At 47.9% G+C, this 25,789-nt stretch overlaps 1 protein-coding gene across 1 annotated transcript in view; it reads left to right on the top strand.

Annotated features, from left to right (window-relative positions):
* The window catches only part of LOC119458612 (DNA polymerase theta), a 176,457-nt gene that overhangs the window by 133,610 nt on the left and 17,058 nt on the right, over nt 1-25,789 (top strand). Inside the window, exons 20-24 of the mRNA XM_037720452.2 lie at nt 1,059-1,193; nt 8,131-8,338; nt 9,312-9,496; nt 14,008-14,119; nt 19,368-19,634. Of these exons, the coding sequence (XP_037576380.1) occupies nt 1,059-1,193; nt 8,131-8,338; nt 9,312-9,496; nt 14,008-14,119; nt 19,368-19,634 (907 nt within the window). The remainder of the gene's footprint in view (nt 1-1,058; nt 1,194-8,130; nt 8,339-9,311; nt 9,497-14,007; nt 14,120-19,367; nt 19,635-25,789) is intronic.

Raw genomic sequence — 25,789 nt, 5'->3', positions numbered from 1 at the left:
TCCAACGCACGCTACACATGCAATGCTGCCCGGATCGGCAGTGCAGCGCTACAGGTGTGTCCCTTCGCACGCGCTGCCCACGGGAAGCGCTTCTCATCAACACCACCGTTTCACACGCGCCTTCTCGTGGTCATCGAGTCTCTCTTCATGTCAGTCTACTTACGCCGCAGCACACCTGCTTACTTAATCAGCTCATGTTTACTACAATTCATATTGCTACCAAAGCCGCTCACCTTACTTCGTATGACATTGCTGTGTTGCTATCGCATTCATTGCTTCGCCCTTAGGGCGAAACTGTGACATTTTTTTTATGCTCGCCTTATACTTTTTTTACTTCATCTGATGCGGAATCATTTTACAAACAAAATAAACCAGCCATTTTGTAAATGCAATGTCTCGAGCAGATTTTAGAGCAATTTGCTTACAGCGTGGCATGTGCTGAACGAAGCAGGAAAATGCGCTGCAGACCACCAGACATGGCAGAGCTGCAAACTACCACGACAACTACCACGAGCACGCACGCCACGTTTGTCACTGTGCTCGCATGTGTGCAGAAAGCTCCAAACTACGTGAATCTACGTGCATGATCACAACCCTGATCGCGATCGTGATACGATCAGCATGACTTCAGGTGGCTAATCAGCCCAATCTTCGCATATGCTTTCATGCTTTCTATACGCACAGCTTTTGTTCTGTACTCTCTCCGCATCGCATTAATCGTTTAGATCTGTCCGGTTGATCTGGTCGAACCTTGTACTAATAGAGATTGCACGCCATGGGAACATTGCATGCGTCAAGGCACGGACTGTGGCTGGGTGTTGCCAAATATATTAATATTTGAAAAACCAAATATTCGAAGAATCGAATAGTAGATATTAAATTTGCTAATCGAATTAGTGCCAGTGTGCATTCCAGTTAGTTTCCAGTTCATTCCATTTGGGTCCATTTGCTAGCAACTGGTACAACCAGTTGGACCAATTCACTTTTTTTGACCGGGTTTGTTTTAGTCTTAGTGACTTTGATGTGCAATTAAATGATCCAATTCAATGGCCTTCCAGGTCGCACCACTGGTGAAAGGCGCCCTGCCTCCCGGCGCCCTGAGCAGCCGGGCGGCTCTGACCCAGCTGTCCACGGTGCACCCGCTGCCAGCCAAGGTGCTCGACTGGAAGAAGCTGCGGGGTGTCGTCGCTCTGGTGAGTTGGGTGTCGGCACCATACCGACTACAGTAAAGGAACCTCACTTGAACAAAGGTTATTATTAACCTTTTATTTAACCTTTTATGTTTTTATTAACATTTATTAATTTAGAGTGTCCTCAAGGTCAAATGACATTACAGAAGGGAATGATTAAGGCGAGACAATGTGTGAAAACGGTTTCTGGTGGAACACAAATATTCATTACTACACAGAAGTCTGCATCGAACTTAAAGCAATAATTATTTCCTAGGTATGCAATGTTAGCTGGGGCATTCAAAAATGTATGGCGATCTACAACAATTGCTACTTATGCTGGGAGGTGATGCTGCTCATTGGATGTGCATGGTTAGGTAAGAGATAAAAAAGGAAGTAGTCCGAAAGTCTGGAATGCCAACTTCATAACTGTGATATATAGTCCATGAGAAATGTACTGCAGGGGAAGAATCTAGGGGTGTGCAAATACTGAATAGTAGATTTCAAATTGCATCGAGAAAAAAAGCTGAATACAGAATCGAATATCAGTAAATTTAACACAAACATTTATGCTTCCAAATTTCGTGCGAAAAACAGTGCTGCATTTGCTGAGGAGGCTAATCCTATTATTTAACAAGAATCTTGCCAGTTATCTGTTAACTTGGGCACCCATGAAGCAAGATGTGTAGTATCCCTGTCAAAAAAAAGCAATTGACTCCAACTGGGAAATTTTAAATTGGTACCAATGGGAAAATTTCCAATCGTAAATTGGTAAATAATTGGACCAATTAGACCAGCTGGAACGTGACCAATTGGTTTTTGTTGGAGTGACCAATTGTACCCAATAGGTGCCAATTGGTTGGGATGACCAATTCTGCCAACGGGCAATACCAATACACATATATATACGGGGCCCCCACGAAGCGAACCTAAATAGGATTCCAGCTGTCAGAAACAGGTTTGCTATAGCCTTAATAGTGCATGCATTTATAGCTATACCTCATTCCAATGGGTTCATACACTGGAAATATGATTTTCCAGTTGGTTACGTCCTAGTTCATTCCTATTGGTAGTCCAATCAGACTTAGTTGTTGGGAATGTAAGGTGGGCCTAGCTGGTTCAAACTGGCAAATCCAATCGGACTCAATTGGTTGCATCCCTGACTCAATCATAACCAATTGGAGGTAATGATTTCAGATAATGATTTCCCACTTGGTTGGAACCAAGTCCAATTGGACTCAATTGGTTTCACTTTGACTCAGTCGTAACCACTTGGAACTAGGAATTTTCCAATCGGTTCCAATTGGGTCCAGTTCATTACAATTGGCAACTCCAATTGGTTCCTCCTCTGACCCACTCGTAACCAGTTGGAAGTAAGGATTTTCCAGTTGGTTCCTGTTGGTTCCTATTGGTCCCAGTTGATTCCTATTGGAAAAGCCAATTGGAGGCAATTGATTTTTTTGACTGGGATGCTCTACTCTTATCACAGGGAATATAAATTTAGTATGTGAGCAGTGATAACTCAGTTAAAATACAAACATCTGGAAAATATTTTTTATCGATAGAATGTCGGTCAAATAGAATCAAGTGGTTTTTTTTTTGTTTGTTTGTTATTTCTCTGAAGCTGAATATAGTGAAGTTGTCCTACATACCATCTTGGTTTTCAGTTTAATAGGTTTAATAGTGAGCCATACTGTGCTTAATGGCAATCTTCTATTGCTTCGAAATTCTCGCTTTCTAGTTTTGTTCCAGGAAACAGGAGGGATTATCATCTTTATAGGAGGTGGTTTCTGTGGGTTATTGTCACTTTGTTAAGGCCACGCTGCGCGACTGAAAAAAGCGAGGAATGCGCATCATGTAACTAAGCACTGCTCCAATTTGTCATCACTGACAATGGTAAATAGTGCTCCAATCGGGAGACCCACGGAAAATTCACACGACATACCCCCACCCCCCCTCTTTTGTTTTCTTTACTTTTCGTATGCATCCATCTGTTGTCTGTGTAAATGCGTCTGCAGCTGGGGGTCAGCGCGCTGTCATATGATATTTTAGACCTTGCCATGTAAATCCAAGGCTAGTCTTATGAAGGGCGGCTTGAAGCTATGACAAGAGCACCTACGAATGAACGGCATTTGGAACGAGGGGTCACCGTACGGTATTTCACAAAGATGGCGGCCATGAACCATAGTCATCCCATGCACTCCCTTTCGTTAGCGAGGCAGTTTGTTGGCTTTCTGAGTGTCGTGTGACCGCGGTGAATAGATCTGCGTTAATTCGGTATGAAACTGTAACTTTGGTCACCGACTCCCAATGGCGCGTCTCCAATTAGGCCTAATGGACTAGACAGTTTGGCCAATGGTGTGGCCGTACGGGGGTTAGATTGGCGGCCGTTGAAGAGGCAATCCGGTCTGTGGTCGACCAGCCAGCAACTACTGCAAGCACGCATACAAAGTTCACCTGTCTGCTCGCGTGTGGGTAGAAAGCTGTGAACTGCACAAATCTGCACACGTGAACATTGAACTCGCGTATCTGATGCAATCAGAGTGCACATGCCTTTCGGTGGCTAATCGACCTGCTCTTCACACGTGCTTCCATGCTTTCCACACGCATTGCTTTTGCTGTTCCCTCCATTTGCATATTGTTAATTGTTTCGATTAGTCTGGTTGACTTGGTCGAACCTTGTACCGATAAAAACCGCGCGTCGTGGAAATGCTGCCCGCATAAAGGCACCAACCACGGTCGGGTCATTCACTGTAGGTACCAACTATTCAAAAAATCAAATATTAGATATTCGATTCGGAAATCAAATTATTCGAACGTTCACTATTCGATTCGAAATCAAATATTTGAGTATTTGCACACTCCTAGAAGAATTAGCTGCTCACATACATCAGGGTGACAGTATTCTCATGAAAAAAGACTAAAGAAGAAGCTTTAGCTCGGGCCCAACTCTAATGATGCCTATTCAGATAATCTAAAACGCAGAAATGCGTTTCTGAGATAACCACTGGGCCGATTTTACTGAAATTTGTTGCATTTGAAAAGTTATATTCTAGTGACTGTTGGAAGCTGAATTTCTATTTAAGGCCCTAATTTTTTTAGAAGAATTCTCAAAAATTGGTATGCTTGAAAAAAAAATGGAAGCACAAAGTTTACAAATTCTTAGCTCAGAATAAAGAACAGATATCGCAGTTCTGTAAACTGTATCCGTTAGAACATCTAAAGCAGATAAATTTGATATATTAATTTATATTTTACGTGAATTTGTTAGATTGTTTACAGGGGCTTTGCAAAATTCCTACGCACATCTTACTGGTCTATTTCAGAGCCATCAATTTTGTCCGCCTTCGATGTACTGTTAGATGCAATTTACAGAATTGTGGTATCATTTTGATTGCTGAGTTCACTGCGTGCCACGGTGACACTTAATAGGCAGAGTGTTGTGGGCACCGCTCCGCTCCTCCGTAGTCTTCGCAGTGCAAGGCATTGAACAAGGGCCGGGAGCGCTACAAAAGGGATTAAAGGAGATCTTCGATGGCCAATAACTCCGTTACTGCAGAACGCATTGAAGTACTTTTTGCTGCAGGGTATTTTTGAAATAGTCTGGTGGTTTAATGTCCAATGCATTTCTCAACGTCGTTAATAGCGGTTTAGGAACCCTTGGATATCCTTTCTACATTATTTTTGCTTTGGACACATAGAAAGTCGGCGGGCTTTGATTCAGGAGCAAGTTAGAATCAAGCAAATACTGCCGAATGAATCCGCAGTGTGTTATGCCGTTTTTTTTTTTTTTTTTTTTTTTGCATCTTGTTTTATTTGACCCGCTAGATGACGATCACTTTCGTCAGTCCCTCTAGGGTCGAATTAACGGAACTCGACTGCATCTTGACGTCACTAAGTTACTGATAGCTTGCTGCCTTGATGCTTGGAGGCTACCGAGCATGTGCAGCACTGTGTTTTTTTTTTTTTTCTGCAAATTTGTAAGTGTCGCACACCCCGTGAATGAGGGGCCAACGCCGGGCTAAATTCCAAAGCCGACTTATCAGCTGCCGAAAATAACCCCACGAAAGCAAGGACAATTAATAAGGGGCCCTCTGGTGCGCCAGCGAATGCCGGTTATGGTCCAAAGACCGAGTCAGAGCCCAGAGTTGTAAAAACACAACAAAATATATTCTTCAAATAAGGCAGTTGCATACACGTCGTGCACATTTCGGCTAGACACATCACAATTCAATTCAGGTGGGTGTTAGCAAAACTCTGGAAGATAATTAATGGCAAGCACTAAGAATCCAACACGTGCAGTGCAGAATGAATAGGAACACAAAGTGTCCACTAGTATTCACCTGTGCTGGTCCTGAGCCGGATGATCTTGGCGTAGCTCGAGGCAAATCTCGAAGATGGAACTTCTTCCGGAAATGCAGTCGCTCGATGAACTCGTCGGTTAGCTTGCCAGGGCATCCCCTTCTTCCGTAGACGGTCGGTCTTCACATCACATCTCTTCACTGGTGCGGTCTGATCCCCCTTCTGATTCCCGCACGGCGCTTTTATTACCTTCGCCGGTGCTTTTCGAACCTTCCGACGGAGTCGTGATCCCATAGCATGAACAAAGTCTAGAAATTTTCTAGACATTTCTCACACTTTCGGCTGCAGCCGTCGGAGCGTCGTCGAGGAGGGTGGTGACTCATCCGTTGGCGCACGCTTGGGCTGTCTTACTCACTCTCTCTGTCTGCTCGCCGTGTGAGAGGGTGTTACGGCGGGCGCACTCTCTCTCGTTACGTGACCTTCGCGTATCTTGTTCAAGCTTCTAGACTCCATTGATCACGTCGGCTGTCTGTGGAGTATGCGCTCTCTCCCTTTGTCGAAGCTGCCGCGGGGCCGTCTTGTTTGCTTGCTGGCTTGAGTGACGCGCAGCACACGCTTAGATTATGCGCTCTTTTGTGACATTAAGGGCTAACCTTTGTGATAATCCTATATTCAATATTTATTTTTGCTAATTAGATTCAATATTCCATTCGATATGTAGCATTCGGTATTTACCTACCCGTACTGTTAATGCTTTGCTGTTTGGGGAAAGCTACCAGAATGTTTTGTTCCTGTGAAGTTTGTTAAAGGGGTCCTGAAATATCTTTTGAACATAGCAAGAAAATGTTGCTGATCTGTCGTAGCGGCTGGCCGTGAACACGTGAGCCAAATATTACTGCACTGCATACAGCTGGGAGTTTACAATATCGTGTTGGAAACAGCGAAAAATCACTTGCTCTCGCTTCCACAATGCCGTCACGCAGCGTCATCAAAAGCCGCTGGCCCATCAACGCTATTGGCTAATTTCATGATCGCGAGAGTGTCACAGCTGTCCCCGATTCATCGTCGGCGCGAAGTCAATCGACGGGGTAGACAAGCTGGTTGGTCGTTCCGTACGCAAGCGAGCACAGCGAAAAGAGTCAGAGTCGGGAGTAAACAAAAAAACAAGATATTTATCGGCTGATAAATACACACAGATTAATAAAATACAATAATAAAAAAGACACAAGAGAGACTAACACACCTGAACTTAATATTACACAATGATGAAGACAATAAATACGAACAATTAACAGTTGATATCAAAATGAAACAGTGCGAGGATCAAATACACAAGAATACACTTAACAGTATTTCACTAAAGCAGAGTTCAAAAGAAAAACAAATGGTGTCATACGCATTGCCGGGCAGTAGCAGCAAGTCCATAAACCGTGGAAGTCGGTGCACAAAGCTTTCCCGAAGAATGCTGGCGGTCCGATCTTGTCGAGGTGGATGCGAATTGCTGGGCTGGGTTTCCCGGGAGTCTAGATCTGACGACTTCCCTCAAGCAGGTTGAGCTAACTTGAGGCGAACTACCGTGAGCTTCGTTGCAGACGCTGGTTTGACGTCTCGTACGTCAACAAGTTCCTCGGAGTTCCGACGTGGCCAGGCGGCCCAGGCTATACTGGACGGCACTAGCCCCCCAATGGCTTCTCAGCAGCGCATAGGTTCAGCTTCTAGACTAATCAGCAGGGCCCAAAACATGCGCTTAAATAGCCTCTCCTTTCCCTAGTTCCCTAGGTAGGGAAACTGCCGCTATGTAGCGTTCTCCGAATTCAGCTCTCTTAGCTCCCAACAATCTTGGCCGCGCCCTTTCACTATGGACGAAGAACCGCAGATTATCCTCTCTCCCAATGTCAAGGGCCAAGGTTGAGCCCGGCACTACCACGTGGCCGTACGCACACACTTCGGGGTCCGTAATCGGCGTGACGCGTCTCGAATCGAGATGGCAGCCCGAGCGGCCACGACGCTTTTGACGCCCGTAATTCGGCGTGTCGATGTCGAATGCATTATACGCTGCACAGTCAGGAGCCCATGTTTTTGACGCTCGTAATTCGGCGTGTCGATGTCGAATGCATTATACGCTGCACAGTCAGGAGCCCACGTGTTTGACGCTCGGAATTCGGCGTGTCGTTAATCAGCGTCCAAACCATTCGAAAATATGCCGCTCCGTGACAGAGAGCATTCTCAGTAATACATAATTGCTAATTTTGATTCAAGAAAATGAGAAATATATATGTCTGCGATCTCAACAAGACAGACAAATTATTTCATCTTTGTACTGCATGTAGCCTCCGAGATGGCAGCGGTATGCAGAGCAGCATAATCCACCGCGGTCGCCACAGGGTGCCGCGGCGAGCCCTTTCACCGCTGCGACACTCAACTTTTGGCCGTGGCTTTTCCCTCTCAACTTCTCCGCTGTGTAGCTTCCAGTGCACTATCGGAAACGAAAACGGAGAGAGAGCCAGGTATTGGTGCAATAACTCCACTTATAGTTGAAAGATTCGAAAAATTTTTGTGGCACGAGATTCGTGAGAGACGTCCTTTTATAGTGAGGCCATACTATGATTAGTTAGAAAAGTGTTTCAGGGCCCCTTTAAGACAGTGTACTGCCTTGCAGAACCTGCGCCCACTGAGCCTCCACCAGCGAAGACTGCAGCCAAGTGGTGGCAGACTGTCTCGAATTCGGCCGTGGAGCCAACCCTGGACGGCCACAGGTCGAGTGATGGTCACTGAACCTAACCTGCAGGGCATTTTCAAAAGCTTCACTGTTTGCACCGAGTCACCAGTCAGCATCAGCGTTCGTGCAGCCTTCCGGCCTTTTCCAGGTACAGTCATACCTCGTCAAATGTGTACCAGAACCGTGTTAAAACACCACCACTATTATATCACAAATGAAACACAACCCCTATTGTAATGGCATAGGAGAGCTTTGGAGACTGAGAGCTTATTTAATATTTATTATGTGATTCTACATACTGTAAATGAAAAATGATGAGAATGGAAAAGACTGGTGTTAGTAAAGACATAATGAGGCTGTGGAGACAACAGGATGTTTTACAAGTATCCTTGACAAGTATCTGTAAACAAATTTCGGCAATGAGACAAGACATAAATCATATAAATAACTAGAGTTAGAAAATGTGCAAATTCCCAATTTTCTGCAAAGACTCTTCGGATAATTTACAAGCTTCTCGGTTTCTTTTATCACGTCTGTCTCATTTCATGCTATACTTCTGTCTGTTGTGTATTGCATTTTTTCATCGATTTTTCTCATTGTTATCTCACGATAAGCACAGTGGGTGCCATGACAACAGTAGGAGTTTCACATGTGTTTTCTGTTTCACACCATGCGAACAATGTTGTCAACGCTTTACATACCATGAACAAGCTATGTTTACCACATCAACCAATCATGGACTCTTCATGTCTAGCTAGCATCCCACTGAACCAGTCTGTCAAGCTATAGTCGCGTAGTCATTTTTGCATCCAGTGCATGCGAGCATAGTTTGCTTGCATTATGACATGGAAAAGGCGGATATCACTCTCAGGGGTGAAGCCATGTGAAAGAGACAAGCCCCAGCATTTGTACTCATTTGAACTGTGCCCCTAGATCACCCAGACTTGAATTTCATAACGAAACGAAAGGTACATCATGATGTGCATGGTGCTGTGAAGTGGGCATAAAATAGGCTGGTGATCATGATGATGATGATATGTCCGGTCTCTTGAGGTTCCATCTAGCGAGATTCCATTGTAAGCTGTGCTCACTTACAAACCGTGTCACACCACTTGTTGCAGGTGCGGTTCTCCTGACTGCCGACTATTCCCAGTTGGAACTGCGGCTCCTTGCACACCTCTCCCAAGACACACAGCTGTGCAAAGTCTTCCATGCTGGTGGCGATGTCTTCCGCCGCATGGCCGCCCTCTGGAGCCGCTGTGAGGAGGAAGCTGTTGATGCTTCACTGCGGCAGAAAACAAAACAGGCATGTTAACGAGTATAATTACACGTGCAGGTATTTGTGTTCCAAAAGATACGTGAGTGGGTGTTGCATTCTGTGTAGTAAAAAGCTCTAGTTTGAATTTTGCATGTGAGTGCTGTATTGCCAAGTCTCTGTCCTTCAATGTTAAATTGTTTCTTAATAGCAACCATAAAGTTTTCATTTGGACTGTCATGTCTAATGATGTAAACATTCTGTGAGAAAAATTTCTTTCTTGAAGCCATAATTTAGGTTTTTCTTCCAAGCAGTGCCACATCTTGCTGCACAAGTTCACTTACCGACTTCCAACCTCACAAATTTCTATGGAAATAATTTGGTTAGGTGAGTTTGCTGTTGGGCTAGTTGGTCATCATCATCAGCCTATCTTTATGTCCACTGCATGACCAAGGCCTCTATCTGCGATTTCCAATTACCCCTGTCTTGCGCTAGCGAGATTCCAACTTGCGCCTGCAAGTTTCCTAATTTCACCAACCCACCTAATTTTATGCCGTGCTCGACTGCACTTCCCTTCCCTTGGCACCCATTCTGTAACCCTAATGGTCCACCGGTTATCCATTCTACGCATCACATGGCCTGCCCAGCTCCATTTTTTTTTTTCTCCTAATGTCAATTAGAATATCGGCTATCCCCGAGAGCAGCTTCTCAGCCACGCTGCGTAGGAGGGGGTTGGGAAAGCCAGATGCCATCAACCATGTGTGTCGAAGCTCGCCTGAATCTCGCGGCAGCAAGACCTCGAGATGATGCTCGTAAGTGCTGTAGCCACAATGCCTCGCTTCAGAAGTTAAGACTGCGAGAATGTGTAAAGCAGAAAGGCTTGTTGCACTCGAGGGGCACAGCACCAACACAGTCCGCGCTCGCACTGAATAACCAGGGGGTCAAGAATCCTAAATCTGGCTGCACTCGGGGAACTCCATAGTCAAATGGGGCGGCTTCATTCATGCTTGGAAGGTGGCTACAATCTGCTCTGATTGCTGCAACAGAGCGAGGATACCCATCTCAAGGATGACCAGGAAGTCGTCGACGTAGCAGAACAGCTTGACAATGTTCAAGCCATGGGCAGCCTCTTTTGTCGACTGCCTCTTGTCCAAAGTTCACAGCAGGCAGTCGCTGAGGAAAAGCGCAATGCCGGAGCCAATACAAACACCCTGCTTCTGCACAAAGAGTTCATTGTCAAACGAGGCAACTGTGGACTGAGGTAGGAGAGCAGCTCAAGAAAACTGCCAGTGTTGATGTCACAGTGGTTCTGAAACTATGTTGTGCCATAGTTGTTGATGGTGTCATTCACGAAATTGCAGAGGGTGTCCGGAGGAAAAGAACAGTATAGGTTCTTCATGTCTATGGAAAAGGCACTGACATCGTTGAGCTGTTGCTGTTCCTGGAATTCAGAGACAGCTACTCGGCTGCGGAGAAAAGGGTTGTTGATGACGTGAACTGATAGGTTTCTCTGGAGGAATTTGCTGACCACCAGGTGCCCTTTTCAGAAATGATGGCCCTGAATGGGCATTCCGGGAACTCTTATGGGTCTTGGCCAAGAAGAACGCTACATCAGTCAAGGCTACTCATACATACAGCTGCTCGCATTGCTTGATAGCCTCCCTCTTCAACTTGTCCAGTCGTTACTGACTTTGTAGAAAATTATCGTCAATGGCATCCTGAGCTTTCTCGTAATGCACTTGCCCAGCATATGCTAGTGACACAGCCTCCTTAACCTCTGCAGTCACATGCTCAAAGTTGCGCTGTAAGAAGCCGAGAGCTTTTCCAACCCTATTAAGGACACTGCTTATCTGTGCGGCCCATCTCCCTTCCTCGGAAAATATAACTTTCAAGTGCTGTGAGTGTATTGTTTCATAATGGGTATTTAAAATGTAGGGAGTGGTTAGTTTATTGACCCTTTTACTGAAGCTTACATGAATGCACTTGTTAGCGTTTAGAACCATGTTGTAATTCTTATACCGTAGTTCCATGCAACTGAGGTTGTCCTGGAGCTCTAGGGAAACCGTTTCATCCGACACATTCGTATACAGAACACAGTCATCAACAAGCATCGCGATGCTACACTCAACTATATCTGCAATGTCATTTATAAAAACAAGGTAAAGTAGTGGACTCAATACAGATCCCTGAAGCACTTATGAAGATACACTCCCTAATCTATCTGCAAACTGTTTTGTCAATGTTCAGATCTTTAAATTTCTTTATTAAAACTGAATGTGATACTGCGCCAATGCTTTTTCAGAATCTGAGAACAACTAATCAGTTTGTCCCGTGTTATCTAAACCGGTTGCTAATCACTTTGCCCACTGTAGTACTGGAGAAAATATGCGTGTTTATGCATGGCTTCTCTGTGATTTAGGCAAACAACCTCTAAGTCACCCAAGCTTTCTTGTTGTGAGCAATATCACAACAGCGAGGAGAACAGTTTGAAGAATTTTCACTTTTAAATGGGGTTATATATACAAAAAGACTTAATATGCTTTGTTTGCCATATACCTTTCATTCAACCTTTTCCTTAGTCTTTTTAGAAATGAATACATATTCAGTATTTATAAACACATTTGTTCAAATATTCACATTTTATTCCATTAGAAAATTACTAGGGGTGCGCAGATACTCGAATACAGTCAAACCTCGGTGTAACGAACCTCGATATAATGAAATTCATGATGTAACAAACTATTTTTATTTCCCCGTCTTAGTTCTATTGAATTAACGAAACCTCGATATAACGAAATTCTCGATATAACGAATTTTTTCGCTGCAAGTACAACTTTGTTATATCGAGGTTTGACTGTATCACGAATTGAATAGTGGACGATCTACTAATTCGATTTGTGAGTCGAATATCTACTGTTAGATTTTTCCTTATACAGAATATATTTGGTGTAGAAACCCGCACAGTGCCACATGTGTTGGATAATGCAGTGGTGAACTTCACGTCACTTCAACAGCTATTGATCACTGACTAGCCACCCGAACAAATGTTTTAGTGGCAAACATTCCGCGATGGATTGCGGCGCGTTACTACATTGGCCAGCGGCGAATTGTTGTCACTACAGCACTGCCTCGGCCATTAGGCCTAATTCGCGCTGCTTCATAGGGAGTTGGCAACTGAAGTTACTCTTTGGTGCCGAATGAATGCAGATCTATTCGCAGCAGCCACGTGACACTCGGAAAGCCGCCAAACCGCCTCGCAAGCGAAAGCGAGTTGGCAGATGAATGACGAGGAAGGAGTAGGGAGCGTCGCACGAATTTGCCATGATTCTCCAGATTTCACATTCTTTGACAGATGGCGAATCACGCTGAATAAAACGGCGTGGGCGGTGCCTGCTGTTTACCGTCGATGCCTGCCACGGGCGGAGTGGTGATCGAGTCCTGTGATGTTTGGTCCTTTCGTCTGTCACTAAATAATTTGACACACTTAACTGGTTCATACCTACGGGTCGATATCTACGTAATGCAAAGTGCTGCAACATGAGACGCAGACACGTGCTTAACCGGTGGGGCCCAAGTGGCCTGAGACACACTTTGACGTTTTTGTGGCTTCGGCAAGCTTGCATTTGCGCCCATCGAACTTGGTCTGGGTCAGCAGCTGCAATGGCCAGGGCATTTTGGCTGGAAGTTGTGACGTGCACACTCGGCGAGAATTGTTGCGGCATGTGGTACCGATGCACGCCAAACTGGTGGGGCTCAAACGGCACGAGACATGCTTTGTCCCTTTTTTATTGCGTAGTGTTTAAATATGGCGATGAAAAACGGAAACGAAATCGAGCTGGTAGGCGACGCCAGAATTCAATGTCACCAGAGCAAAACATGATGCTCACTTCACACTGCCTGTGGCAGGGAAAGGCAGTGCGCTTAGGTTATTGCCTATTAAAAGCATACGGTAAGCTTCCAACGGCACTATGCCACATGGGCTGTGAAGCCTGTAGGTGAGCATGCTTATCACAATAAAATAGGTGGCAATAACTGAATGCATCACGGGACGACCCAAGAAATTTGCTGGTAGGGGAAGAGGAAATTGAGTGTGTGATGGCATTTTCATGTGACATGGGCGAGCGAGTACTGCGGGGAAGCTGCTGTGGCAAGCGTCTACTGCTCTCAATTGCACGTGCCTCACAGCTTTTTTTTTTTTACATGGGATCTAGCTGCCAGAAACGATATCATAAGATCGTAGTTTGGCGACATACTAAATGTTGGTGCCTAAAGAGTGTGCTTCCGGGTACACATTAACTGGTAAAAAAGAAGCGTCACTGTATTGTCATGTTTTGTGTTCTTGATCACGAATGTTGGCACCGGGAAATCGTACGAAACGGGATCGTATCAACGAGGTTCTACTGTATCTACATAAAGAAGCTAGTAAAAATGGCCCACATCCAAATTCTGACATTGTCGGCCTTTGGCAAGCAGTGGGTGATCTTTTACTCCTTTCAATACGCAAACTTCCAGCTAGTATTTCCCTCCTACCTTAGCTCAGGCATTTGTCTTTCTCTACGCAGATCTGCTACGGCATCACCTATGGCCAAGGTGCACGCTCGCTCGCCCAGCAACTTGGAGTAGAGCACTCGGAAGCTGAGGCCATGATCGCCCAGTTCCGACAGGCTTTCCCTGGTAGGTCTCCAAAGGTGGGAGCAGGCACGAAATGCCCATGCTAGATTTAAGTAAGTGTCATGCTTGCTGTGCAGTCCCTTACAGCAGCTTTTGGAATGTGGATGTGTAGTAATAAGCAGACACAAGAAGTGTATGCAAGGTGGCATAACTGCCACTTGCGGCAACCTGGTCGAACATTTTCTGGTCAACCAAGGACACCTTCAAAGCAGTGGCGGGCATGTTTCACATCGACTATCTGGGGTGATGTGCACCCCATTTTTTGGGGTCCAACAATAGTGCCATCTTGTGAACAGTTGTGTTAATTCATTGCATAGCCTTTTCCTCATTTTCACTTTCTCTTTTCTTTCACTTTTAAAGCTTAACAGATCTGAGCAACTCATACATCAGGCAAGGCTACATAAGGGAAGTATGTTACAGTATAGACCACTTATAACGTAACCACTTATAGTGCAGAACCGGATATAGTACGGTCTTTTCAGACTCCCGTTAATTTTCCCATAGCACTCCATGTATACGCATACAGCTTACTGTGCAGCCGCGTGAGACGAAATACCGGTCATAAGGCGGCTTCCGCGGGGAAATCTCGCCGACAAGGGCATTAGCGAGCATGCTTCTCAACGAGGTGCGCCCACCGATGGGAGAGATCGAGGGCGATGCGTAGGAGGAGCATGAGACATGGAGCATGAGTCTAAGGGCGATAAAATTGTCGCCGCGTGCCGTATGTGCGAGTGAAAGCGCGCCTTCATGGAGAGCGAACGCACAGCGGAGAGCAAAGGCAACTTCCATCGCACAAAAGACCGTGGGGGTATGGGAGGGGGGGGGGGGGGGCGACGCTGTGCTGCGGCACCAAATGCGTATCTTGCAACCGGGCGCCAGGGGAAATGGCTTCGCAATCTCCCACACGAAAGGAGCAAAGCGGGAAGGCAGCACGGGAGGGAGGGGGGGCTTCTACTCTGCCAACAAATGCATTCGCGCCTGTGCCGGCTGTCAGTGTTGCCGCGCGCACCATATCTTGAAAGCGATCTCCACACAGCTCTGACCTTTGTATGCGCTGTGCTTACGCCGCTCAGTTTCTGTTGAAGCGATAGACTGCACGAACCGTCGCTCGCTGCGGCGGCCGCGTTTCCCTACGCTCGCGTTTTGACAGTGGTTGTCTGCGGCCATCGAGTCTATTCATGTTTGCTTGTGTGCATTGACACCACGCTTGTTAATTCAGGTAGTAAGCGAATGTGTCAAGTTTATGCAGCCGATAAAACTACTATCCCTACTCCTTATAGCTCTTTACTAATTTGCTAGCTATCGCAATTGATGCTTTGCCTTTCGGGCGAAACTCAGACATTTTTTTGAATTATTAGTTTGTCTGCTTCATGCGATGATCGTGGGTACTTGGACATTAACCTTTCAATGTCTGTAAATTTAAATGGATGCAAAACTCCCAGTCACACGCTTCGATTCTTGGATACGCGCGGCTGCTTGGTCTACATGTTTTGCATACGTGTAGGGCTTGAAAATCGTTGTTTTGGTTATAGTGCGGTACCGCTTATAGTGCGGATATTCACGACTCCGGCGACTTACGTTATAAGCAGTCTACACTGTATACAGTGGAATCTCGATGATACGAATCTCACGGGGTCACGAAAAAAATTTGTATTAGCCGAAATTAGTATCATCGAAACACAATTAAAACTAGCTAAATTAAAGAGTCGAGAGGTGAACTCACTCAGGCACACATACGTAAAAAGCATTTACAGTATAGACCACTTATAATGTAACCGTTTATAGTGCAGAACTGGCTACAACGCGACCTTTTCTGACTCCCGTTTACCCTCCCATAGAACTCCGTGTATACGCATGCCGCTTACAGTGCAGCCGTGTGAGACGAAATTGCGGCTTCCGCGGGAAAATCTCGCCGACAAGGGCGGTAGCGAGCACGAGGTGCGCCCACCGATGGGAGAGATCAGCGAGGGCGATGTGGAGGAGCAGCATGAGACGTGGAGCACGAGTCCAAGGGTGATAAAGTCGTCACCGCACGCCGTATGTGCGAGTGAAAGCGCGTGGAGGACGCGCGCCTTCACGGACAGCGAACGCACAGCGGAGAGCAAACGCGACTTCTGTTGCACGAAAGGCCGTGGGGGTATGGGAGGGAGGGGGGGCGACGCTGTGCTACGACGCCAAATGCGTATCTTGCAACTGAGCGCAAGGGTAACTGGCGACGCAATCTCCCCACGCGAAAGGAGCAAAGCGGGAAGGTAGTGCGGGAGGGAGGGAGCGGGGGGGGGGCGTCTCCTACTCTGCCAACAAATGCGTTCTTGTACTTTGTGCCTATGCCGGCTGTCGGTGTTGTCACGCGCACCGTATCTTGAAAGCGATCTCCACACGGCTCTGAGCTTTGTATGCGCTGTGCTTACGGCGCTCAGTTTCCATTGAAGCGATAGACCGCACGAACCTTCGCTTGCTGTGGCGGTCACACCTGGGGAAGCGCGGCCGCCGCAGCGAGCGAAGAGACAAAAAGAAAAGCACAAAAGCGCCACCACTTCAAACTCCTCGCGCCCAGTTGCGGCTTCTGCGCAGTCCGGCGCCGCGTCCACGCCTCCGCACCAAAAGAGAAAGGGAAAACACGCTTGACTGCACGCTGTTCTCTTTCGCAGCCGTCGGTGGGGCGGCATTTATTCGTATCAACCGACGCGGGTCGAAAATCGATTCGTAACAACCCTTCTCTAGCACGTTGCAAAGTAATGGGGCTCGGCCGGGACCTCAGAAAAATTTGTTTCATCCAGAAATTCGTATTAGCCGTGATCGTATCATTGAGATTCCACTGTATAGTGTTGCATGAGGTGACTGATTTATCTAATATAGCCCCAGCTTTTTTGCAAATACCATGTTCTGCAAATCTGTCGGCAACTACTAGTATATCGCTTTTCTTGGTGGCAACATTCAGGATAATGGCCGAGAAGAGGAGCTCCTTTTTTATACCTACGCCCATGGAAGAAGGCAAAACTGAGGAGAGGCCCTGGCATCACTCTTTGTGGAGCCTCAGTGACTCTGGAAGTTGGCTTTACTCCACCAATTTGTTTGGGCAGATCCTCCTCTCTTGTTTACATTTCTCGCTTCCGGAGTACAACCATGTGCAAACCTGCTGGGCTGCTCGCACGCTCACGCGCCATAGCGATCCCATCAGCGGATCCAATCACGATGTACTATCGTGATACTGTTGCCAAAATTGTGTTGTCCGAGTATTGTGCTCTAGCATTGAAAGAAGTTCATAGTGAACGCCCAAATTAGACCATGAGGCCACTCCTCACTACATTTGCTGGCTTTTGTGAAAAATAAATCTGAGCATTCTCACGGTACTGCAAAAATACACAGGTGATGACCGGTAACACACTTTACGTGCATCATGGCACATCGACCTATGGCTAGCCGATCTGCAGTTTACAAGAACAAACACGTATGCCAGTCATGGTTTGAGGCATCATTGTGCTTTATTGAACAAGTTTCGGGCAGGCGCACACCATGGAGATGTGGTGAGTCACAGCGTGCCGACAAGGAGGCCAACAGAAGAGAACACGTTCAGATACCTGACTGCGTCTCGAGGTGTATCCATCAACCGAGGCAACCATCAGCCGTTTCATGTGCGCCCAAGCGTACATTCTTCTGTCCAGCCTTGTTCTATCTTACACTGCATCCTCCAACCTTCACTTCCCTGCGCCCCTCGGGAGAACAGATAAGATGTGTACAGTAAGCAAGGTTCGTCCCTTTACTACTCACGGCAGCCGCTTCCTTTGCATTCTTCCACATGGCTGTTTTGCGTGCCACAAGTGCACAGTCTGCTGTCAAAAGGAACACTGCAGTACTGTCACTGACCTGCAAGGCCTTTATCGTACATTCTGAAGCACAGGTGTTTCAGTCTGTGATGGCCCATTAGCATTAATCCAATACAATATTCCCAGGTTGTCCTCGGTCCGTGCCATGGTACGTGGTGTACAGTGTTGTATGCACACTCGTTTCATGCTTCTTACTTCTTCGAGTCCCACATGGCCACAACAAAAACCAAGAGAGCACAGTCTAGCTACCATGGTGGCACAAAAGACGGAGACTAACGCAAACCTGCACATGCGATGCCTTTACCACGGTACGAGACCTACGGAGCAGCACACACATGAGTGCACACCACCACAACAAAACCGCCGTTGTGCCCCGACAACATGGCCACTACAGTGAAAAATACCACCTGATTTCCTCCACACTTTTCTCCCAGTGCTTGGACTGGGTAGGGCCTCTCCTTGGTTTTTTTCCTTCCTCCATGCCCACGCCCCATGAATCTCCTGAGCACCCTGATGCTGTGCCAATTCTACAGTCACCCCCATTTGCATGCTCATCCCCACTGCTGCAGTGCACCTATCTCAATAGCAACCACCTGGACAGGGCACTTGACGGAAATCCCAGACCTCTGATGCTCCAATACTAACCATTGCCACTGCCTGAGAACCAGGGTGGAACTGTCCTGTACTGTGCACACTTCGCCGTAAAAAAAAAAAAAAAGAAAGCTCACTTTGCTCGAAGCGTGGGTGTTCACGTTTGTATTGAGAAGCAGACAGCGGAGGATGCGCACACACACACTTGATTTTGCCATTTGACCGTATGCTTGCGTTGTTAGGAAATTTGGCTTTTCTGCTGCTTCCATATTTTGAAACCTCCGGTAGATTGGTGTGGGCAATCTATGGAATGTGCCGGCATAATCCATGCAACATTCAGTACCAGCAGGCATGGCCATATATTGTGTAGTACTACTTATTATTTGAAGAGAGCAGGCCCACTGTCTTGTTCTTAGTATCCAAAAACATAATCAAGTTTAAATTATGACGTTTGATGTCCCATATTTGCACTGTGGGTTGTGAAGGGCGCTGTAGTGGAGGGTTCTGTAATAATTTTGACCACCTGGAGTTCTTTAACAAACATACAAAGCACTGTACATGAGCACTTTGAAATCTCTCCTTCATTGGACCGCAGCTGCGACAGCTGAAAGTCGAGCTAGCAGTGCAACACCCTAGCCACTGCGTGATGTGTGGCACAGTTAAACCTGAATATAACAAAGTCGGTAAAATTGGCAATTTGCTTCGTTATATAGAAATTTTGTTATATTGAAATGCAACATTTTATGTAAATCTGTAAAGTTGACGATGGATTTTTCTTAGACGGAAGGGGCCACAAAATGTAGGTAATAAATAAAGATTGCATTTGATGACAGGCATGCAGCGCTATGCCGACCAGCTTCTGGAGCGTGCCCGTGTCACGAACGAGGTCCGCACGCTGCTAGGCAGGCGGCGCCCCCTGGTGGACCTACATAGCGGGAGCAGCAAGGACAGGGCCAAGGCCGAGCGGCAGGTGCTGAGCACGGCTGTGCAGGGCTCGGCTGCGGACCTGCTTCGACGAGCACTGCTCTCGCTCGACGGTGCCCTTGCACGACGCTTTCCCGACTCAAGGGGTCTGCTGCCGGAGGAGCCACCAACACATGGTACGTTCTCGAAAAAAAAAGAAAGGTTGATAAGCAGGCTCATTGAGAAGCAGGAGCTGGCTTGTAGTTTTGCGACGACTGTCTTGGACTATTGCTCGCCTGCTTCAAAGTGTTGAAGACGAAATTGCAGGCTCTGTCTGCTCAGGCAGAGGGTGTCACGACTGTACAGCAAGTCGGTTTATGTTAACGATGAATGTATAAAGCTAAAAAAATAAAAAGGATGGACAAGGAGCGTGCTTTTCTTGTCGTCTATCTTTTCTTTTACTGCACCAAGCAGTTAATAGCTATGTATTGGGATATTCTTGTAACATTATGGCTCCTTGTAATGTCACACTCGAAGCCAGAGAAATGAAAATAAAGTAGGAAAAAAAAGTTGCAGTAGCTTAGCTCGGCTATGCCAGGATATACGTAGCGTTAGCAAAGGTTCAGCTGATTATTCTTAGCTTTCCTGGTTGTCTAGATTGTCAAGGATTAGCTTGATTGTCATGCTTACTGCTGCTCCAATGACACACACGCGGTATACGTATTATGTGGCACACGTACAAACCCGCGCCACGGTTTCAGCCCACTGAGGCGCCGCCGCTAAACTCAACGTTTCACGCATGGCACTACTCAGCGGCGTCAAGTCTTTCATGTGCCATAGTCTTTCGCACACGTCGCACACATATCCAAACGGATTGTTTACGAAGTCCGTCTGGAAGGTCCGAGTCGCACTCGCGCTTTCGCTGAGTTTCACAGTATATTCAGTCGATCGGCGAGCCTTGACGTCATCGACGGCGTTTTGTTGTTGCTGCAGGGGTGGTCGGGCACGTCGCTCAGCCTCCTGGCGACGCCGCTTTGCTAGACGTTCGTCCCTTTGCTCCAGTGTCTCCGCAGCACGTTTAGCCTTCTTCTGTTCATTCCTCCTACGCTCAACCGCTAATTGCCAGGCAACTACTTCGGGATCCGATGAGTCAAGCTTCTCCGTTCTTCTGCGCTGTTGAGCAGCATTTGCGCTCTCCTTCTCCATGGCTATACCACACTGGCAAACGCCAGTCAGAAGCGCAGCGGCTCCAGCGCAGTGTCAGACGGCGACTGCACAGCGAGCGCGCGCCGGCGCCAGTGCGTCTACCACGGCTACAACGTCACTCCTCTAGAATGCGCAGACCGGCGGCGGTGAGTCGCGCGCGGCGGCGGCGGAGTGCGCGAGAGGTGGCGGCTCTTGTGGCTCCGGTGCGCAAGCCGTGTGACATCACTGATCATTGCGCACGCGCAGCACGGCTCTTGATGTGCCGCGCGAAACGGGCTTGGCTAGGCCAGTGTAGCTAACGCTACAAAAAATGAGTTTACTTGGGCTTATGGCCCAAGTAAACCCACCCTATGGCTCTGAAGAGAATGCTCTACAGCTACTTCACAACTGCATTCTACTTTTGCAATGAAAAAAAAAAGTTGCGTTATGTGGCCTTTCTTTCAGGGTTCACAAAATGGGTTTAATGGATGCTATATGACATCTGAAAAGATAAAGTTTGTTCTGGTCGTAGTCGAAATTAAACCTCAAAACTGCCCAAGGGCCATCCGGGTGAGCAGCACTCTTCTCTTTATCCCACTTTCAAAACAAAATTAATTCATTATAACCATAGTGTATTCTACAATGTGGTTTTTAACGACTCGCATTAGAGGTAGCATCAAAATATGATATTCCATTTTTACTTATATTGTAGCGAAGAGAGACGCTAGTGGGTCCAGCTCTAGTCTGCCCAGATGGTAGTGGGTCCAGCGCTTTGGCTCTCAACGGCGCTCGTGCTTGAAAGCTGTGGCTCGTTTGACTGTCGACGCTGCGCTGCTCCGATCACTAATAAACCCCTTACAATTGGTCGAGGTGCGGGGTACTCAAAACCTGCAACCTGGAACTTCGATCCCGCACCGTACCTTCGACCATGCCTGAAGAAGCCTCCCAACAAGTGCCTCCCCCTACACCGGCACCTTGCTCTGGTGTGCCTCGCCACAGGGACCCTGCTATCTTCACAGGCGCAGATGACACCGACCTTGAGGATTGGCTAACGACCTACGAGCGGGTAAGCGCCCACAATAAATGGGACGAGACAGCTAAGCTCAGCAACGTGCTCTTCTACCTATCCGGTGTGGCCAGCTTATGGTACAACAACCATGAAACCGATTTTCGGACGTGGTCAGCCTTCAAGACATCTTTTGTGGATGTTTTTGGTCGCCCAGCTGTTCGTATGCTGTGCACCGAACAGCGTTTGCGGGAACGAGGTCAGCAAGTCGGTGAATCATTCACAAGCTATATCGAAGACATCCCGGACTTATGCAAGAAAGTGAACGCGACCATGTTGGAGTCTGATAAGATCAGGAACGCTATGAAAGGCATAGAAGATGATGCTCGTCGTGCTCCCATGACGTTATCCTCGGCTGGGATTTTCTCTCCCGCCACAATGCCGTCATTCATTGCGCCCGGGCCGAACTAGAACTGTCGCCGCACTCAGATTTGACGCTCGCCGACAATGCTTCTCTACCGAACAAACTCCTCGTCAGACAGGACACCACCGTTCCTCCCAACTCGTCAGTGGTTGTCTCTATGTACTGCAGCAGCCTCTCCGACGCCGTCGCACTACTCTCTCCGTCTGGCCGCTTTTCCACCCGAAAAGGTCTACTGCTACCTTTTGCGACGGTGAACATCACACAGGGCTCTAGTGCTATATTTATTTGTAGCCCGTTCTCGTACCCTGTGTTGCTACTCCAAGGAGAATGTCTTGGCACTGTCGAAGCTATCGCAGACATACAAATTACGGACGTTCCCGAAGACCCATACTGTGCCCGTTACAGTTCGCTCGGCTCGATTTCTACGTCTGGCCCATTGCCTATAGATGTGTTCGATTCTTCTGTTGCCGATGACCTTACACCGGGCCAGCGATCACAGCTTCTGTGCCTCCTACAAGAATTTTGTGCTTCTTTCGACGTCGGGCAACCTTCCCTGGGCCGGACGTCAACTGTTACGCACCACATCGATACTGGCTCCCAATCGCCATTGCGGCAACGGCCATATCGTGTGTCGGCTACAGAACGTCACGTGATTAATGAACAAGTGGCCGATATGCTCCGCCGCGAAGTGATCCGACCTTCCCACAGTCCATGGGCATCTCTCGTCGTCCTTGTTACGAAGAAAGACGGTTCTGTCCGGTTCTGTGTGGACTATCGGCGCCTCAACAAGATCACTCGTAAGGACGTTTACCCACTTCCGCGAATCGACGACGCTATTGACAGCCTACAAGGAGCAGAATTTTTGTCATCTCTCGATCTGCGCTCAGGGTATTGGCAAGTACATATGGCAGATGACGATCGACCGAAGACAGCCTTTGTCACGCCCGACGGCTTATACGAATTTAACGTCGTGCCTTTTGGACTTTGTAATGTGCCAGCAACTTTTGAGCGTATGATGGATACCGTTCTGCGCGGCTTGAAATGGCAAACGTGCTTGTGCTACCTTGATGACGTCGTTGTTTTTGCTCCGGATTTCTCCACGCACCTTCAACGCCTCCGGCGTGTTTTGACGTGTTTGAGCAACGCCGGCCTACAACTGAATTTAAAGAAGTGCCGATTTGCAGCACGGCAGCTGACGATACTGGGTTACGTCGTTTCCAAGGATGGAATTCTCCCCGATCCAGCCAAGCTTCGTGCCGTCGCCGAATTCCCTAAACCTACGTCCATCAAAGAACTGCAAAGTTTCGTAGGTTTTTGTTCTTACTTCCGACGCTTCATTCAAAATTTCGCCGCCATCATATCACCTCTGACGAAGCTCCTTGGATGCAACGGACCCCTTCATTCGTGGTCGTCAGAGTGCGAGGAAGCGTTCGCAAATCTCCGTCGTCTGGTGATGACTCCCCCAATTTTGCGCCACTACGATCCGGCGGCCCCTACAGAGGTACACACAGATGCCAGCGGTGTTGGCCTCGGCGCTGTCCTTGCGCAGCGCAAACCTGGCTTTCCTGAATACGTCGTGGCCTATGCCAGTCGCACCCTTACGAAAGCCGAGACCAATTACACTGTCACGGAAAAAGAATGTCTGGCGATCATCTGGGCTCTTACTAAGTTCCGTCCTTATTTGTATGGCCGCCCGTTTGATGGCGTCACCGACCACCATGCACTATGTTGGCTGTCATCTTTGAAGGATCCTTCAGGTCGTCTTGCCCGCTGGGCACTTCGCCTGCAGGACTACGATATCCACGTGCTGTACCGCAACGGACGCCAACATTCTGATGCCGATGCCCTATCACGCTCTCCCTTGCCTGACGAGAATACCTGCTGCTCACTCTCCCAGCTTGTTGTTTCTACAATCGACCTTGAGGCTATCGCTTCCGAGCAGCGCCAGGACCCCTGGATTGCCTCGATTAGAGACTTGCTTGCTGACCCATCACCACAGTCAACCACTCGTACGTTGCGTCGTCAGGCTCGCCATTTCGCGGTTCGCGACAACCTGCTTCACCGACGCAGTTATGCCGCAGATGGCCGGCAGTGGTTGTTAGTAGTTCCTCGCAGTCTGCGCTCCAAAATCTGTGCATCCTTTCACACCGATCCACAGTGCGCACACTCAGGAGTTTTCAAAACCTACCAGCGCCTTCGACAGCGCTACTACTGGCGGGGCATGTACAAGTACGTTCAACAGTTCGTTCGCTCCTGCCCCGACTGCCAGCGCCGGAAATCTCCACCCCAGCTCTCGCCGGCTGGTCTGCAGCCTCTACCCTGCCCTACCCGGCCGTTCGGGCGCGTTGGAATTGATTTGTATGGGCCACTTCCCTTGACGTCGGCTGGTAACCGCTGGGCTGTTGTGGCAGTAGATCACCTAACACGATGCGCCGAAACCGCCGCTCTCCCAGCAGCTACAGCGCGCGATGTTGCCTCATTCCTGCTTCGCCGATTCATCCTGCGGCATGGTCCACCCCAGGAATTGCTCAGTGATCGCGGATGTGTCTTCCTGTCGGAAGTGGTTGAAGCCATTCTTAAAGAGTGCCACGTTATTCATCACACAACTACGGCGTACCACCCCCAAACCAATGGCCTCACAGAACGCTTCAACCGCACGCTCGGCGACATGCTTTCAATGTACGTCGCCTCCGACCACACAAACTGGGACGCCATTCTGCCCTTCGTCACCTACGTGTACAACACCGCTACTCAGAGCACCACTGGGTTTTCGCCCTTTTTCTCACTATACGGTCGGCACCCGTCGCATACCATCGACAGAATTTTACCTTACCGGCCGGATGCTTCCGAGGGCTCACCTATTTCTGCCACAGCACGGCATGCTGAAGAATGCCGTGACCTCGCATGTGCCTTTACTTCCAACGACCAAGAGCGCCAGAAGAGTACTCGCGGCGACTCCACTTCCGCGGTCACCTTGCTTCCTGGCGCGCTTGTGTGGCTCTCTGTCCCGTTCACCGCCCCTGGCCTCTCATCGAAACTACTCCCGAAATATGAAGGCCCTTACCGCCTCGTCGAACGCGCATCTCCCGTGAATTTTGTTATCGAACCAGTTCAACCGTCTTCGGACCAGCGCCGTCGTGGACGAGACATTGTCCACGTCGACCAGCTCAAGCCATACTATGATCCTGTCATCCTGACGAGCTGTTAGGTCGCCGGACGGCTCCCTTATCACTCCCGGGGTAATTGTAGCGAAGAGAGACGCTAGTGGGTCCAGCTCTAGTCTGCCCAGACGCTAGTGGGTCCAGCGCTTTGGCTCTCAACGGCGCTCATGCTTGAAAGCTGTGGCTCGTTTGACTGTCGACGCTGCGCTGCTCCGATCACTAATAAACCCCTTACAATATACATTATACCTTAAAAGGGCATGTCGGCAGATTGTGCAATGAACGAAAGACTTATTCGGACATGCAATGAGGTTGACCTTATTGCATTCAAGAAATTTAGGAACACACTGAACAGCGAACTACACAAGGCCAAAGGCAGTTACTACTTTGGATTATTTTGAAGGCGATCTGGACGGCCACATCCTTTATGGAATCAATTAAATTATCTGTTAAATAGGCATGAAATGACTTGCTGTCAGTAAGATTCTAGATGATGGAGGGATCTTTACTGGTGTGGACATGGCAAGTGCCTTCAATTCATATTTTGTACACAAAGACAATAATTTAGCACCAAGT

Source organism: Dermacentor silvarum, chromosome 7 (assembly GCF_013339745.2).
Source record: "Dermacentor silvarum isolate Dsil-2018 chromosome 7, BIME_Dsil_1.4, whole genome shotgun sequence".
In the NCBI taxonomy this organism is placed as follows: Eukaryota; Metazoa; Arthropoda; class Arachnida; order Ixodida; family Ixodidae; genus Dermacentor; species Dermacentor silvarum.
Note: the sequence above shows the minus strand (reverse complement) of the source record. Positions and strands in the feature narration are given on the sequence as shown.